This window comes from Canis lupus, chromosome 31, assembly GCF_048164855.1.
Source record: "Canis lupus baileyi chromosome 31, mCanLup2.hap1, whole genome shotgun sequence".
Lineage (NCBI taxonomy): Eukaryota > Metazoa > Chordata > Mammalia > Carnivora > Canidae > Canis > Canis lupus.
The window spans coordinates 36,459,218-36,477,900 of NC_132868.1; the positions used below are offsets into that span (position 1 = coordinate 36,459,218).

General features: G+C 43.7%; 1 protein-coding gene and 1 long non-coding RNA gene across 4 annotated transcripts in view; both read left to right on the plus strand.

Moving 5' to 3' along the window:
• The window catches only part of PRKCI (protein kinase C iota), a 74,223-nt gene extending 70,114 nt beyond the window's left edge, over positions 1-4,109 (plus strand). For all 3 annotated transcript variants that reach the window (XM_072808043.1, XM_072808042.1, XM_072808044.1), the window contains one exon: positions 1,519-4,109. In XM_072808043.1, coding sequence (XP_072664144.1) covers positions 1,519-1,606 — 88 coding nt within the window. In that variant the 3' untranslated portion in view covers positions 1,607-4,109. The remainder of the gene's footprint in view (positions 1-1,518) is intronic.
• A 10,596-nt stretch (positions 4,110-14,705) lies between these two features.
• On the plus strand, positions 14,706-17,919 carry LOC140622459 (uncharacterized). The gene is made up of 2 exons (XR_012022225.1): positions 14,706-17,036; positions 17,311-17,919. It is a non-coding gene; the product is annotated as an uncharacterized lncRNA (long non-coding RNA).
• Positions 17,920-18,683: the final 764 nt, after the last annotated feature.

The window sequence follows — 18,683 nt, forward strand, 5'->3', positions numbered from 1 at the left end:
CCTTATTTCTGTTTACCCTTTTCTGCTCATTATGCCATCACGTATCCGTTCAGATTCAGAATGTCCGTGACTATTGGCTCTTCCTGTTCCTTAACAAACTATAACATATGTGCAGCTGCCAAGTCCTTGTCTGTTCTTCCTTTACTTCATTACGTGCAGCAGATCCTTCAATTCTGTTCCCATTGCCATGAGCCCAGTTCACCTCTCTTGCAGATCATACCCAGAATAGTACACCATCCTCCTCACTGGGCATCTTTGCTTGGCAACCCATTCTGCACATCTCATGAAGGAGCACTCCCAGTTCTGCAACCCCCCTTGTCGGAAGCTTCTAGGAACCTCCTGCTCGCCTGGCAGATAAAATCTGTCCCTTTGGCCAGCAATTGCGGCCTCCCACCCCCTCCTCCTGCCTGACTCCCGGGCCCTCTCTCAGCGTGCTCTAACACAGATGCTGTGTTCTGACCCGTCTCCATGACTCTCCATGTCCCGGTGGTGTGCTGCTCTTACCTTGGGTCCTGCCGTTCCTCCGTGTGCCTCCATCATTTTTACATGTTGGAATCTTCTCCATCTTTCTGAGCTGCCTCAGATGCAGCCAGACCTTTGATGAATCAAGGTGAAGCTCCTTAGTGTAAACAGCATTGGCTTCTTTGAGCTAGCCATTTGCTTCCAGATCATCTGCCATTTGACATGCTTCTGTTCCCATGCTTTGGCCTCAAATAAATTACTCGCATTTTCTCAGACCAAACATCATCCTTCATATTTCGTTCAGTATGTGTTTATGCAATGAGTGCTAGCATTCTGGATTTCTCCCAACCAAAAGTCCCCCATTTTATTTTTTTAAGAACTGTTGTTAGATAAGGACTTAGCTGCCCTGTATGCAGGTAGTGCTTTCTCTGAGAGCTTTTCTTTGTATGAGGTACCTTCCTCCTTGAAGGAGGGGACTGGGATCTTGTGTAACTGCTCTGCAGTCTGGTGTGTGCATTTAAGTATTAAGATTTCCTGCCTATTAAATTAGGAGCCCATTCTAATGGAATGCTAACATCTCTACACCCTGTGACCCATTACCTCCCTGCGGGGTCCTCTCCTTATTTCAGGTCTTTCTCTGTACTTGTCCCTATGGCCTTTTTCTTTTGGTTAACTCCTTCTGGGCCTTGTCATCACCATCTTCCTATGGAGGTGACTCCTAATTAGTATTGCATGCTACTTCAGACTTGGATATATTCACCTATAAGTATGAATGTTGTTCAGGTCAAAAGTTAAGATTAACTAGAATTGTGACAATTTATGACTTTTTTATTCCTAGCCTTCAATTTTGGAGCACTTAGAACTAAAGTTCTAAACTTGATTGAGGGATCGTTAGTCTTATTTTCAGTACTCTTGATTTTTCTAGAAAATGTTTTAGAATTAATCTAAATACTTAGAGATTTTTTTCTCCATGATTTATGTAAATTAAATGGTAAAATCTTATTTTAAAAAGTTGAAATCTAGATTATGAAAAGTAATTTATTTTTCTCTCAACAGCGACATTGTGAGGAAGATTGATCAGTCTGAATTTGAAGGTTTTGAGTACATCAATCCTCTTTTGATGTCTGCAGAAGAATGTGTTTGATCTTCATTTTCCAACTATGCATTTTGCTTGTGTTGCCATTTAATGCATGAATAAACTTGTTACCAGCCTGGATACAATGAACCATTTTATATTTTTCACCTACAAAAAGCACTCAATATCTTCTGTTGTTGGCTATTAGAGTCAATTATTACATCTAACTATGAAAAAGAAAATGAAACTAGATTCCAGACAGTCGTGTCAACACTTAGCTATACTGGTAACCCAGCAGCCTGCTGATGAGTAATGAAGTTGTCCTTTTTGTTTAGAGGAAATACCACTGCTTTAAACAGAGTATCCGTTGCATTAAGGCACCTGGTGGGATTACGTCATAAGCCTCCCGTGAGTTTTGTCATTCTTCATTCACTTCACCTTGAAGTGTTTAATTTTGGTATAAAAGAATAATTCAAAAATACAGCAATTTATTATATTACCCTATTACTTTCTGAGTTGTGTGTAAAGATTCAGCTGTAAATTGTATTGCCTTGGATAATTAAATTATTGATTTTTTTAAGGCAACAGTCATTAAATTGGTAATAAAAGATGTTGCTTGCTTAGAATTAGAGAATACAAATTCTCCTTGAGGGAAGAAACCAGGCACATTTTATTAAGCATTAGATTCCAAATCATTAGCTGTTTTTGAAAAACCAATGAGATTGATTTCTTAGTATATAGGGGCTCTGGCTTCTGAGCTAATAACCCTTTAGCCAGAACTTTAACTGGAATGTTAATAAATGTAATCAGAGAGCCCAGGATGCAGTCGAATGGGGGCATTTCTCAGTATATAGAAAGGAAAAAAAAACAAATATAAAATAGATACAGAAAAGTGCAATGGCGAGATTTCTTATTAGGAAATCCCACAGTTATTTTTGTGGTTTGATTTAGATAATAAAGAAGTGCTCGTTATCAGACTTGCAAAAACATTCCATTTTCCAGTGGAGACAGAATGTATTCTATTTTTTTCCCTTATAATTTAGTATATAGAAAAAGTATTTATCTTCCAAATAGTGTCTTAACCTTTCTTCACCAAAACCAGATTATGCATACTTTTGGACTCTTGTTTATGGAGTCTTCAGTGAAATTTTAAAAAATAAAGTGAACATGAATAAATATCAAGAACACACACATATGTATATGTTCTAGCTCCTTAAGTAAGATTTTGTTAAGTAGATAACACATGTAATCAGAGGGGAATACATTTCAGGGGCAGAGTTCTTCAGATTATTTTTTATTAATATTAGTGTTTAGCAATTATTTAAAGGGATGCCAGTGATAGCATCTGTTTATTTTGAATAATTTTTTTAATGAAAAGGGATGTAAAAAGTAACCATAATCATCTAAGTTTACTTAACACTTGTCCAATCTTAGTAAAATTGAATTTGGAGGAAAGCTATCTAGTCTTAAATTTAGAATGATTTAAATTTTATAGGCATTTAATAAATTTTTTTGGATGCTACATTTTATTAGAAATGTAATTTTTCTAAAGTTTCTGGCCAAATACTCATTTTTTTTCCTTGAAATAACGAAACCTGAAAGCAATGAAAACCTCAAAAGTTTATATACCTTCCCATGCTTATGTAACAAGTATATATGTTTTTCTTAATACCTGAAACTTGTTTCAAGAAGCAATATTCACTTCAAACCATAAACTCATAGAAAATTCTGACATATCAGAAATATATTTATGATCTTGCTTTAATTGGTACTGTTTTCCTAGGGCATTAGTTCTCAAATTTCAGAAACGGGGAACAATCACCTGGGACATTTTATTTAAAATGCACATTGCTGGGCCCACCTTAGAATTCTGTTGGGTCTTTGAACCTTATTTTAAGAAACACTTTCTTTGAGCTATTCTTTGATTTTGTCCTATAGTTATATATTAGAATATTATGATAAGTTTTGAGAAGGGGGTAGGCGATGAGTTACTACATCTTATCTACAATTTTAAATAAATTTTGAATGACTTCCAAGTTAAAGATCTCTCCCCCCCATCCCATCTGTTTTCTATCAATAATGTTACAAATAATGAGCATTTTTCTGTGATGAGGTTTTAACCATTATTCAGGGTTGTCTTGTTTTTAAAATATTTTTTTTAACTAATAAGATTACCATGTATATTTTATACAAAATTGCATTACAAATATGTTTTTAATTACATTCTGTTTTTTGTAGTTTTTAAGTGCCATGCCAATTCCTTTTATATTATAAAGAAGTTCCCTCAAACTACTCAACGGGAATAAGGCAGTTGACAGAATGGAATTTTGGTGTTCTAAGAAAAAATTTATTTTGTTTAAGCATGTACGTGGTCAGATCATTTTATGTGTATGCAGCCTGAATTGCATATCAGGTATGATGCTTGTTTAGTACCTGTACATTTACTTTTAAAATTTTGTTTTGATTTTTGTCTTGTAGAATACTGCGTTGGTCATCATTATGTAATCTGTATTTGTGTACCCTTTTTTTTTTTACTTTAAAATCTTTAAATAAAATGTTTAATACTCATCAAGACTGGAACTTTGGAACTTTTTTTTTAAGATTTAGTTTATTTTTTTTATTAAGATTGATTTGAGAGAGAGCATGCACACACACAGAGGGAAAAGCAGGCACCTCTGGAACATGTTTATCAATCTGTAGCATTTCAGAAATTTGTGTAAGAACAGAGTGCATCAAAATATGTTCAAGAAAGACAGTAACATTTTTGAGTATGGAATCTTGCTATACTTAAAGCAGCATTCTGGTAGTACAAATGCTGTATCACAGGAGCATCGGGTGGCTCAGTCCATTAACCGTCTGCCTTTCCTCAGGTCATGGTCCCCGGGTCCTGGGATCGAGCCCCACATCGGGTTCCCTGCTCAGTGGGGAGTCTGCTTCTTCCTCTCCCTCTGCCACTCTTCATCCTTGCTCTCTCTCTCTCTCTCTCTCTCTCTCTCCACCAAATAAATAAAATCTTAGAAAATATTGTTCAGTGTATTTTTAAACTTGCCCTTCAATGTGTTCCTTTCTTCTGTTGGAAAACAAATGAGTAAAAAGCTGAACATAGAGCATTTTAACTAGTTTTAAAACAAGCAAATTTAAACATTCACAACAGATTATTCCTAAATTAGATTGTACAGTGATCTAAAGTTCCAGAACTTCTCCTTTCTCAGATATAGCTGGTGTCTTTATATAACAGCTGTGAGCCTGGCACCCCACACTTACAAACCTCCTTCCTTTCTCAAGGAGAATGAGAGCTGAAGTGCCTTTTCTTTTTTTCTCAGTGGACTTGCTAGAGTGCTAGGGCTTGTATGTTAAAACCACCAAAGACTAATCTTCTGTATCTTATTTTAAGATTTTATTTTAAAAGTAATCTCTACACCCAACATGGAGATCAGACTTACAACCCCGAGGTCAAGAGTCACATGCCCTACCAACTAAGCCACCCCGGCACCACCTACGTCTTATTATTTTATCCTAATTTCAATTCTTGCTTAAAATGGAGTTATAGGCAGTATTGCCGAAGGCTAGCCCCTGTATCAAATCACAAATCTGATTGTTTTCCTTGAGACAGTAAAATCCCAAAACAATCCAAAGAGGTGTTTGAAGCTTTAAGGAAATTGTATAGTTGTCAGTAGGGCAACCTGTTTCTCCCTGAAAGGTGAAGCCAACCTCCAATCTTTAAAATACAACAGCTTAGGGGCACCTGGGTGGCTCAGCAGTTGAGCATCTGACTTTGGCTCAGGTCATGATCCCGGGGTCCTGGGATCGAGTCCCACATCGGGCTCCCTGCATGGAGCCTGCTTCTCTCTCTGCCTATGTCTCTGCCTCTCGCTATGTCTCATGAATGGATAAATCTTAAAAAAATAAAATAAAATTCATCTTAATTTCTAGACAACACCCAAAGGTGAGTCGTTTGGTATATTGATGGTGTATTTCCCTTCCTAGATTTACCTTCCTCTGCCCTAGCATTTAAGGAACCGGTTAAGGCCCAGATAGGCTGAGGAGTTTGTATCCATAGTTTATTGTTCCAGAATATACTGTAATTTACTATGAATGGTGCTAAAAAACCATCTCTGGCCTTGACATTCAAGCTGAGGAATGGACATAACTGTTCATGGCTACAACAGGTAGTCCAATGGCAGGAGCCAAATAAATGCAATAAAATAGTACGTAGTCCTGCTAGTTTATCAGCCTCACCAATGAAATGTGTATGAGTTTTACTTGACATTTGCATGTAATTTATGCTAGACATTTTTCAGATTTATGGTAGACTCCACGAAGCTTTCCGAATTCATACATACACACTAGGAATTCATTTATATACAATAAGAATTCATATATACATATGTATTTTGGTATATTTATATTTGTTTTGGCTTTTGTGCCCAGAAATATGAATGGGAGAGGAACTTGTTAGATGCTTCTGCTTAGATTAGATTTTTTGTACAATTCATCTCTGAAATTTATTTTTTGAAGATTTTATTTATTTGACAGAAAAATATTTAACATATTTTATGTTAGCACAAGGAGTGGGGGCAGCAGAGTGGGAGGGAGAAGCAGGCTCTCCACTGAGCAAGGAGCCTGATGCAGGGCTCAATTCCAGGACCCTGGGATCATGACCTGAGCCGGAGGCAGACGCTTTAATGGACTGAGCCACCCAGGGGCCCCTGAAATTTTTTTTTTTTAAGATTTTATTTATTTGACAGAGCACAAGCCAGGGAGGAGGGGAGCAAGCAGCAGGCAGAGAAAGAGGGAGAAGCAGACTCCCCACTGAGCAGGGAGCCCAAGGCAGAGCTGATCCCATGACTCCGGAGGTTCATGACCGAATTCAACTGACTGAGCCACCCAGGCACCCCCATCTCTGAAATTTATGATTAAAATGAATCCAGCTCAGAATCTGAGAGTGATTTCCAGCAGCCAGTTCACCTTCATGTAGCAATGTGTGCCTTACTGGCATTAACACTATTTTTACTCTACTATTCTTAATGTTTTTATTGAAGAAAATGAGATGAAAATTTTTCTAAGGGTTAAGTGATTGCTTGGTGTGATCTTTTACAGGATGTCTGAAAGTTAAAACCCATCCCAGATGGATTTGAGATTTGAGGAAGCTTTAGCTTTTCATTGACAGTTTAGCTGATCAGAAGCAAATTCTAATTATGTAGGAAAACCTGTTAGAAAAGGAAAAAGAAAGAGCCAGTTGAAAAGCTCTCATGAAATCCTTGAAAAACTGGATGCTGGTTTTTAAACTTCCCATAAAAGGTAAGTACTGGGTGTCTAGAGGTAGTGCCACGTAACGAGATTTAAAACTTACATGATATAAACTGTCTGCAATGTGGGTGGTTATACTGGGTGACTTTTTACATTATTCATAACATATTTAGGGGAAAATCAGGTAAAGGCAGTTCAGTACAGGAACCTATTCAAACTCACATTTCATGGCCTTTTACAGAACATTTTCTTCCTAAGCAAGATTTTCTTCTAGGCACTCTAGGTTTTTACTGAAAAGTCAGGTTTTTACATTTAAGGATCACGAAAGGATGTGCATTTGTGAACAGTTCGGAAGTTTACCCAGTTTGAAACCATGATTTAATGAGGAAATCTAAATCACTGTGGCAAAGGCCCGATATTTTGCTGAATTATTCGTTAAGTTTAAATTTTTAAATGATATTTTTGGAGGTGTTACGACGTGTCTAGCACTATGCCACTCCTGCAGGATTTAGAAAGATCTCATTATGAGGAATTATTTTTTATTTTTTAATTTTTAAATTGTTTTTTATTACGAGGAATTTTTTGTGATACGAAGAATAAATTTCATTCGGAAAAGTTGGCCTAGGTTCAAAAGAAAAGTCCGTGTGCGTGTTGTCCCTTTAGGTAGGGGATAGATCCGACGATTAAAAATGATCGGTGTCCCCCAGGTCGTGAGGTCTGAAACATGTGGCATTGGGAGACCGCGGTGTAGCCACGTCTCCGGATGATGACTCTATCCACTTTACCACCACCAGGGGCCAGTCTGCTGCTGTAATCGAGGTCACTGTCAGCAACACCTCAGCCCTCTGGGAGAGGCAAGTGTATTCACTACAGGCCAGTTAACAAGAGGTTCCAGAATTTCGCTGGTGCTACACCTGTGCATTTTGATTTTATAGAACTATGGGGAAATCAACATTTGAATTGCTCTTCTGGAGGAAACCACAAATACGTTATCTGGGAGTCTGGCAAATCTTCATAAAAATGCTTTGCCTCTGGGGGTTAGAACTTGGATATTTATCCAACACAAGTGGGCACCCACTATGGGCCAGGCATGGGGATCTAGCAAGCAAGAACTTAGTCATAGCATATTTCGTGCTATCCGGGCATCCCCCCTCCCACCCCCCACCTGGAGGGTATCTTTTTTTTTTTTTTTTTAAAGACCTTATTTATTTATTTGAGAGAGATAGTGAGAGAGAGCACGAGCAGGGACCAGGGAGAGGAGGAGCAGGACCCCCCATGAGCGGGGAGCCCAACGTGGGGCTCGATCCCAGGACTCTGGGATCACCACCTGACCCCAAGGCAGCCACTTAACCAATGAGCCACCCAGGCGCCCTCTGGAGGGTATCTTTAGCTGAAAGTAAAACGAGGGCTGGTCTTTAGTCATTTAAATACTGAGAAATTCAGTGAAAACCAAATCCAAGACATTGTCCACATTCTTTAGTTGTGGACCTTTCTGTATCAAATACCGCCTGGCATCGTGCCTCTGACCCGTGAATGTTTGTGGACGCTCAGATTGTCCACTAAAAACATGACTTCAGGAGAATTTTTGACTCTTGCTATATTTTGAAAACACAACACTTTTGTACTGGAGGTAAACAGTTGAGAGCACCGATCTGCCAAGAAAAGGCATTTTCTTGTTAGTCCTGTTGAAAATTAATTTCCACCATGCCTCCCTTCCAGGCAGGTATTTACTTCATTGCCCAAAATAACTGTACGATGCGCCGTCAGTTGCATCAAACAACCTCACACCTTCTCCTTCACAGGTTTTTCATCAACTTTTTTAGACTGGTTGTGTTGTTGACGCCGCTTTATGATCTGCACAATGTAACGTGGTAGTAAGAGTAACTAGGAAGTACCATATCCACCCACTTGCAAAGTATTCTTAAAAGGATTCCTTTTTGTTTTGTCAAATAGAGGGGAAAGCTCGTACCTTATGAGGCCTTCTGTTTGATTTTCAGTGATGCCAGAGGAAGTTAAATTTCCTGGATGTTGGGTCCATCCCGGAAAGGAAATTATGGATTTTAACGGGTGGCCTGGGCCAGGCATATGCTAACCATTTTGCATTGGATCCGAAGGCTCCTCTGGCCGTGCTTCCCCCCTAGAGCTACTAACCTGAGATCCTGGAGGTGGGACTTCAGACCAGCATCTCAGACTGGTCTCAGTTTAAATTTTGAGAACCACTACCTGTATTAATAGGCACTATTATCACCCATTCCACAGATGAAAAAAAAAAAAAAAGAGAGATTTAGGAAATAACCTGCTCAAGGTCCTTATGGCTTCGGGACCTCTTCTCAGAAAGAATTTATATGAAGTTAACTGTAAAGTATCAGTCTCCTGAGAAATTCCACACGACGAATCCACTGGTCTCCAAATTCTGTCCTGCCAAGTCGAGGGCCGTCTCGGGGGTCTGTTGAATGCCTCGATCCGCTCTCTGCATCCGGGTCAGCTCCAGGCCACCAGCCCCTGGGGGGATGCTCCATCCTTCCACAGCTTAGGTCCCCCCTTCACAGAGCGCCCAGGACCCCTTCCTCCCAAGCCTCCGTCACCCAGCCGGGACACCCTCGATCAGGCCGTGCAGGGTGCTGCTGATTCCCGGGAACACACCGGCCTCTAATGCACCAGGTGGCCGCGGCGGCTGCTTCTTTCCCGTATCTGGGGGCTTCTTGTCCCCCCCCATGCCGGTGATCGGTGCTGAGAACCACCGTGTGGCTCCAGGAAGGAGGCCTGCTCCATGCCCACTCCCCGTCTTTGCTCTCAGCCCTGCCAGACTCTGCCTAGGCCTCCCTTCCCTCCTGCTCTGTGTCCTGTGTCTCGGGGACCCTCCCTCCTGGGTCCCCAGCATCCATGGTCCCAGCCGATTCCTCACATGTCCCTTCCCCTCTGACTCCCCCCCCCCCCCTCCGCCCCGCCACCGTCTCATGCTGTTCTCCTGATGGTCCAGGCTGGGGGGGGGGGAGGGGGGGGTGCGGGGGGCGGCCTTCTGGCTCCTTCAGTCCACTGCGTCCTATTACTCCCCCAGCCCAGTAGGAAAGTCCCACTTCTTCGGGGCTCCTGCCTATTCCATTCCATCCAGGGGCGACTTGGCACCTGGCGTGCTGCCCTCTCTACCCTAAGGCCTGTGGCCGCGGGGCCTTCAGTGTCTCGGCAGGTTCGGGATCCGACATCCAGCCAAACGCCAACTCCCTCCCCCCCTTCCTTCCTTCCTTCCTTCCTTCCTTCCTTCCTTCCTTCCTTCCTTCCTTCCTTCCTTCCTCCCTCCCTCCCTCCCTCCCTCCCTTCCTTCAAGATTTTATGTATTATTCATGAGACACACAGAGAGAGAGGCAGAGACACAGGCAGAGGGAGAAGCAGGCCCCCTGCTGGGATCCCGATGGGGGACTCGATCCGGGGACCCCGGGGTCACGCCCTGAGCCGAAGGCAGATGCTCAACCGCTGAGCCCCCCTGGGCGCCCTCATCCCTTCTTTTTTACCAGTCTTCTTCCTCCCAGGCCTGCTGCCACCCAGGGACCTTAACGCACGCTGTCCCCAAGATACCCACCCCCCAGGATGGGCACCTTACGTCCTTGAGGCACATGTGTCACTTCTACGGAGAGGACAAGCTCGGGCCACCCCGTCTGGCCGCCCGTCCACTATTCTCTGTCCCTGCCCTGGTTTGTTCCCTTCACAGCATCACTCAAGACCTGCAAGTAGGTACTTGCTGGCCTGTCACTTCCACCAATCTGGGGGCTCCATGAGGACAGGGGCCCCGCCAACCCCAGGGACCACGGGAGTCCTAGCACCTGGAACAGCGCTGGGCCCTCGGACCCTCCAGAAATCTTCCTTAAGGGAATGAATAAGGGGGCGAGTGAGCAAACATTAGCTCTGTACTTGGGAAAGAGGAAGCTCCCGGTGGCTCGTGGTTTCCCTACGACAGAGTGGCAGGGTGGCTCTCGTCACTCCTGCAGCGTCAGGGCTAAGGAACCGGGACTTTCGAAGAGACCACGCAGATGGTTTTTATGCTTTAATAAAGACGGGGCAGCTGAGCTGGGAAAAGGCCTTCACCCACACGCCGAATGCTGACCTAGGCTAAAGAAACGAGTTGCTGCAGTTGGGAAGGTGAATCATTCTGGGGTTTTGTGGGATTCCCCAGCACTGATGTAAACGGAAGCTTTTAGAGAAGGCCCTAAATTTCTCAGGTAATAAGTGGAAATCTGGGCAAAGGGGCCTCCTGAAATACTGAGGAGACTGCAAAGCATAGACTGATTCGGTTGATTACTGGTTTTCTGTTTTCATAGGAAGAATGTAGGGGAGGACGATTTTAGTTTATAGATTGCCTCGATTGCCCTAACCGGGTGGATCCTAGTGAAAATCCTCAGCAGCAGCACCTTTCATGCTTTGCAGTTGGGTTTGATTCTCAGAAATACTCAAAAGCTATTGGGAGTCAAGTCTAACGTGGGTGGCAAATCTGGGAAATATTTTTCTGGAAATCTGGACCCAAATTTCCCCTCCTTCCTCCCGCCTGATGGAAGATCTCAGCTGGAAGGACTTCGAGGTAGGACTTCGAGGTAAATAGGACAGGCTGTTTCTTCTCGTTGGCCCACGGAGGAAGACTTGAGTTCTTCTCAGGGGAGAAGAAATGATGACCTAGAGAACACATTTTTTTTTTTTTCTGTCCAGCACAATGATTCCCCAAAGCTGTGTCCTTTGTCTTCACCCTGAGCCCACTGGAAGTACCTTAGGTGCTCGCTGTGAGCCAGAGGGTGGAGAGGGTGCACTTCCAAAGCTCTTCTAAGCCTATATTTGCAGAACCCAGAAGAATATTTAATTAGTGCTGTACTCCCGGCCGCTCAAAACAGGATTTCAGAGAGTTGGGATGTGGGCATGAGAAGAGAGGCCTTGCACCTCCAGTTTGGAATCCTGGCCCTAGAAGCTTCACATTGCAGGGTCTCAGCCACAGGCCCGGGGGTGTTCTCACATGGTTGCTCTCTATGATAGCAGGAACCCCCTTTTCTCTCCTCACCCTCCACCCTTACCACATGCATAACGTCATTCGTACCCCACATCCCACCTCGGCTGCTGAGACGGGTGGGGGAAACAGGCATTTTCGGGGCTGGAGGAGGGCAGAAAAGAATTGCAATGGCCTTGCCTTTGTTTGCTGTGTCTTTGGTTTTGGTTTGTGTTGTTTCAGGTCACTTCTAAATTCTTTTTTCTAAAAAAAATCAGACATCCTGCATCCGTGAGGATTAAATATCCCGTGGCTACGTGTCCAGGTCTACAATTAAGAGTCCTACTCTCCCTGCTTGCGTGCTTCTTGGACCTTTGGGACTTAAGGAGCATCTGTCTCCTTTTAAAACCTGGAGTAACATTACCAAGTCCTTTTCTATTAATGTGAGTTTAACAGAAACCACGTCTGATTTCCCCTTCTCAATTTCCTGTTTTCTTCACCCTCTGACAGCAGACAGAGATGTTATAAATGATGGTGGACCGTATTGAATTATTGCTTTTGGTATCGTAGGTCAAACAAGTGTAGGTGTGAGGACCCAACTGCCATTTCTGACACCATCTACGTGGGGAAAGATCTTCTATGTTCCAAATAAGGACAGACAAGCAGACTAGTAGACCTCGTGTTACCGTGGAAACAGCCTCTGTGTGTATGCATGGGTGGTCATACACACAGCACACATGAGGGCGACGCTCTGGGCCATTCTCTCTGTGACAGTCCTTGGGGGGCCTTGGCGAATCCGTGGCCTCCCTGAGTATCATCACTTAAAGGCGGGCTACGCAGCTCTAACAGTTAGACTCGTGAGGTAAGGGAAGGGTCTTCCTCCCTCTCTGACTAGGCCAGGGCAGGTGCTCCGGGTCTGGAGCTGGAAGGATGGGGTTCTGTGTGTCCCACTGACGCTCAGGGCCCCCGGCTGGTGGTGGCTCTGCATCGGCCCGCCCCAGGAAGGGGGAAGGCTGGGAGGTGTATTCGTGGGAGGCGTGATGCCCAGGGCCTGCGGTCGCTTGCCTCGCTTGGGCTCCCCTCACGTGGGCTCGAACTCCGTCCTCTGGCCTGAAGCAGGGGAGGCTGGGCAAGGCCAGGCCGCTGGGCGCCTATGGAGGAGGCCGATAGATCAGCTGGTGGCCCGCCAGCGGCCTCCAGGAGTGCTTTGAGATTGAGTCACATCACACGGGAGGCCCTGGACTGGCCCTGGGAGGGACGGCAGCATATGTTGCAGACTGCGACAGCCCAGGTGGGACGCCGTGACCTGACGAGCAGAGGGTCGGCGGCTGCAGCTGCTCTGTCCCGCAGCTGGACTTCCAGCTCCTTCTTTCGCTCGCTCTCCTCCGTGCCCCCTTGAGGCCTCAGGCTCCCGCCTCTCCGCGCTACCCGGGATCTGCCGCCTGCGCGTCCCGGCCCCGGCCCGGCTCCCGGGCTCCCGGGCTCCCAGGCTTCTGGCCCGGCCGGTGTCCTCCTAACGCAGTAGGGCTGGGCCGCTGCCCCGTCGCGGCCTCCCCTTGGCTCTGGCGCTTTGCTCTCCCCCTCGTGCGTCTCCCTCCGGGCCCACTGCTGCCTTGGCCTTCTCCACGTCGTCCCTTGCACACTCAGACACACTCGGCCTTTCGCTCCGGGGCTGCCCCTGCGCCGAGGGCCTAGCGCCTCCTTCCTGCGAGGAGCTCCCTAACTGGAAATCTGCGGCCTAAGCCGTTCAGAAGACACAGACACATAAGGTACTCTCCGGCGGAATCTTTACTGTCACTTTGACCCACGTCAACAGTCTTGTAATGGTGGGATTTGTCTTTTAAGATTTTATTTATTTATTTGACAGAGAGGGAGAGAGCACAATCAGGGGGAGAGGCAGGAGAGGGGGAAGCAGGCTCCCCACTGAGCAGGGAGCCCAATGTGGGGCTCGACCCCAGGATCCTGGGGTCATGACCTGGGCCGAAGGCAGATGCTTAACCTACTGAGCCCCCCAGTACCCCAGGATTTTTTTAAAAAAGATTTTATTTACTCATTCGTGAGAAACACAGAGAGGAGAGAGAGAGAGAGGCAGAGACACAGGCAGAGGGAGAAGCAGGCTCCCTGCAGGGAGCCCAACGTGGGACTCGATCCTGGGTCTCCAGGATCATACCCTGGGCTGAAGGCAGCACTAAACCGCTGAGCCACCCAGGCTGCCCCCCCAGGATTTTTTTTTTTTAACGTAGGTGATCTGCTTCCCCCTCCCCATCTAAGTTGGAAACCCATGATCTATATTTAATGAGTATCTTATTACAACCTAAGCATTGTGGCACATATATACTTCTTCATTTACTCCGCGGCACCTAGTATACACTAAGCACTCACTAAATGTTATCCATACTAGCTTTTTACTCATCCACTTTTTATTTTAAGGGAAATTATTATTTTTTTCTTATAACATCTCAGTAACTTTTTTTTTTTTTTTTTTAAGAGAGAGAGGGAGCGAGAGTGAGGGTAGGGAGAAGCAGAGGGAGAAGGAGAGAGAGAGAATCCTAAGCAGACTCCATGCTCAGCACGGGGCCGGACACTGGCTCCATCTCACAACCCTGAGATCAGAAAAAATAAAAAAATAAAAATAAATAAATTAAAAAAACCTGAGATCAGGACCTGAGCCAAAATCAAGGGTTGGATGCTTAACCAACTGAGCCACCCAGAGGCCCTGGGAAATTCTTTTTATAGTGAAGATTTAGAGAACTTAAGCATTGGCTACTCAGTCCTTAAAATAAGTATTACAGGGCAGCTCAGGTGGCTCAGCGGTTTGGTGCTGCCTTCAGCCCAGGGTGTGATCCTGGAGACCTGAGATCGAGTCCCACGTCGGGCTCCCTGCAGGGAGCCTGCTTCTCCCTCTGCCTGTGTCTCTGCCTCTCTCTCTCTCATAAATAAATAAATAAAATCTTTAAAAAAAAAGTATTACAAATGAAGCAATGAAAGAACAGACAATAGCAAAGGCTAAATATATAGCCCTAAAACTAAAGAGAAAAGCAGTTTAAAGACTATATATACGAGAAAGATAGAAAGGTAGATATTTATTGTACTATTCTGAAGCTTGCTTTACCATTGTACTTTTTAAAATTTTATTTATTTGTTTATTTTTTTACCATTGTACTTTTAATGTGGCGTGGCTGTGCTTTTCACAGCATCATAACTACATTATGAAGTGAGGATCTGTCTTGATAAAAATATGGCAGCTATAAAGAGAAAAATCATCTATGCAGGCTAGCGGTTGACCTGATCAAGAAATTCTTCAGACATTTGTTTATATCTTCTGGGCTAAGTGAACCCGGAGAAGGAATTGTAAGTTACGCAATAATAGTCAAAATTTGAACAGGGCAATCTGCTAGGTAAGAAATGAATTCTTTTCTAAAGAACCAGATTTATTTGAAATGAAGGAAAAAACTGATGGATGGTTTAAAAGGAAATCTTTGACTGAAGCCTGCCTGCTGTACCCATAGCTACCTGCCCACAAGAATGTGGCTCCCTGGTGACAGCTGCACTAATTATAGAAAAACAAGTTGAGTGGAAGAAGATGAATTATGTAAATTTACATTGACGGAGGATCCTGTTGGAGCATTTAGGAATTTGGGTTATTAAAAATAAATCTAAGATTTTCTTACATTGAAAAGCAATTGAACTGAAGGGTAATTTGCTATATAGTCCTAGCATGAAATCTGGATCAGCAAAAATAATATTTATTAACATGACTGTAAATTATTTGCAGGTAACAGCTATTTTGTGGATGTGAGGGGGAATCTAAAGTGTGTTTTAGGCTGTGAGTTTACATTTTATTTTTTGTTTATAGAAAATGATTGATTACCCCCCCCAAGCACATTTTTCATAAACCCTTGCTGTTAAAATACAAGCTTGCAACTTTCTCGGTTCCATCTCCAGCAGTTCTCTTATTCTAAAATACAAATCTGGCTTAAAGGGTGAGGATTAGAAAGCAATAAAGAATGGAAGGCCGCTGGGCCTTCTTAAAGAACACATTTTTAAATTTGTGTTCAAAGATGGGCCACTGAAATCAATACCTTAATGAGGACGCCGAACAGGATTCTTTACACGTTTAGAAATGTGATAACGTCAGTTTTAGTGACTGTGTTCGCAAACGCCAATGAAACTGGTATTTAAAAATTTCTTTCTTGGTGAAACGTTACTCAACACTTAATTTAATATGCTGTAATTTTAAGTGAATCTTCTTTCCATCTCAGACACATTGGAGATGCAGCTAAATTGTTTCAGTCACCCACTCACTGAACCAAAAAATGACTTATTGCTTGGTATGTACCAAGAAGGTGGAGGGTCTGCCTCTAAGGCAGCACAATTCACGAGGCAGGTTCTTTTCTCACTCACTCCCCACCATCATAGCACTTTGACTAAGTGGGGAAAGCGCTGTTATATTGGGGTCAGACAACAGTGTGAACGCAAGTAGGCCTGTGTTTATTGCCACTCTTGGTTCCCCAGTATGTATGGTTGAAGAATCTACAGTTCAGGACAGAACACCCGAGCCTTTTTCCAATGCAAATCTCTCATGATTTGTCTGATTCCCAAAACCCCTGTGCAGACAAAGGACAGCTTGAGGATACCGAGTGTTCATATTTAGCACTGACACAGCACTTTCATCTGTAACGTGCCTTACAAACATTAACTAATTAAGAGGAACAACACCCCTGCAAGGTATTTAGCAAGATGCAAAAATGAAAATCTACAAGCAAGACAGACAGGATGCATAAATCATGAAGTGTTAAATCAACATGACCTGAAAACCAGCAGGTCTCCCTCCCCCTTTTCTTGCCACAAACGGTCTTTTGGGAAAGGCAAGAAGTTAGCTTTTATGCCAAGAGATGGGGAGGCGGGGGTGATGTCCCGGCAGGGGTGGGTGGCCGGACGGTGATACAGTTCCAAGGATCTCATTTCCGAAAGGGAAATGTTCTACTAACTGGGAGAAGGGGTTTCAAGAGTATAACCCTTTTAGAAATACCCCAGAGAATAGAAAATCAATACAGTGTTTAATTAATCTACTGCAGATTGACTTCGCATAAGGGAGGCCCAACCCGGGAAGTACTGCGCTAGGAAATCTGACAGTGAACAGTTGGAGAGTCTAAGAGGGCAGGAGAATGGCCTGTGGTATAATGTTCATGTTTTGATCCTTAAGGGGTGACGGGGGGCATCCTGACTGCCCTGGGGTCCTGCTGTCGATTCTGCTCACTGGCTCTATGAAGGCGCTCTCAGGAGGTAAGCGCCTTACCCGACGGTGGGTGCAATCAGTCTGGTAGCTTCAGGGGAAGGAATGGGGTGCCATTCAGAAGAATGTGCAGTCCAGGGCTTTGGATGAAGGAACACTGGGTGTTTTGGATGAAGGATTACGAGTTCCATGATCCAAGTCCCTGTTTCTTCACCTCATATGGTGTAACCATCTCTGTCTCAAATACGGAATATGGAATGGGATGGAAGGAACCAGGCTGACGTGCAGAGTAGTTCCTCCATAAACTAGTTCTTTTCCTTCCAGCCTTGGAGGTGCTGCAGAGCTGAAGCAGGTGCACTCCTGCCCCACCCGCAGGAGGTCCCCGCTTAGAAGCAGGTCTCAGAGTCCCGTCAGATGCCCTTGAGTTGAGCCGTCTAATGCGCTGGCCCGGAGCCACATGTACTACTGAGCATTAGGCCAGTTCAAATTCAGATGAGCTGTCAGTATAGACTACATGCCAGATTTCCAAGACACCATAAGAAAAAAAAAAGTAACAATTTGTATTAAGAATGTTCATATCTGTCATCTGTTGAAATGAGAATATTTTGGACATAATATGTTAAATAAAATATATTTATACATGTTTTACATGCATACATTTTACATAAATATATTTTTATTTAAAAAGTAAAACACTTTTGCTTTTTAAAATTGTGGCTATTGGGAATCCCTGGATGGCTCAGCAGTTAAGCATCTGCCTTTGGCCCAGGGTATAGTCCTGGAGTCCCAGGATTGAGTCCCACGTCGGGCTCCATGTATGGAGCCTGCTTCTCCCTCTGCCTGTGTCTCTGCCTCTCTCTCTCTGTCTCTCATGAATAAATAAATAAAATCTTTTAAAAATAAATAAAATAAAATAAAATAAAATAAATAAAATAAGTGACTATGGAATGCCTAAAGTTACACACGGAGCTCACATGTGTGGTTCACATTTCTACTGGACAGTGTTGCCCTAGAACATAATTCTCAAATATCTTAGATCACGCAGTTCATCAATGTTAAATAGTTTGAGGATGCACTCCCCCCCAAAATGTAAATTTTTTTGTTTGAAGTTTACTTTACCTACATTAGAAAACATACAAAAATCACAAGCAAGTGTATGAATAGAAGCCCCAGTATCTTCTTCCCACACCCCGAAGATCACCATGTGTACCCCTGAGATGTGCACATGTCTCTTTGTAAATTGCTACCTTAGACCTGGCTCTTGAGGGCGTCTGAGTGGCTCAGTTGGTTAAGCACCTGCCTTTGGCTCAGGACATGAGCTCATGTTCTTGGGATGGAGCCCAGTATTGGGCTCCCTGCTCACTGGGGAGTCTGCTTCTCCCTTTCCCTTTGCCCCTCCCTGGCCTCATGTTCTCTCTCGTGCACACACACACACACTCTCTCTCTCTCTCTAATAAATACATAAAATCTTAAAAAAAAAAAAAAAAGAAAAGAAAAAAGAAAAAAAAAGAACTGGCTCCGATGAGGCAGAGGACCTATATTTATCACACTCCTTTGGAGAGAAGGAGAACTGGGTGCTTTTAACCCGAGAGAAACAGAATTACAATAAAAATGGAAACAATACACAGATTACATAAATAACAACCAAAGTAAAATATTACAAATGTTACACCTTGAGTAAAAAAAAAAAAAAAAAA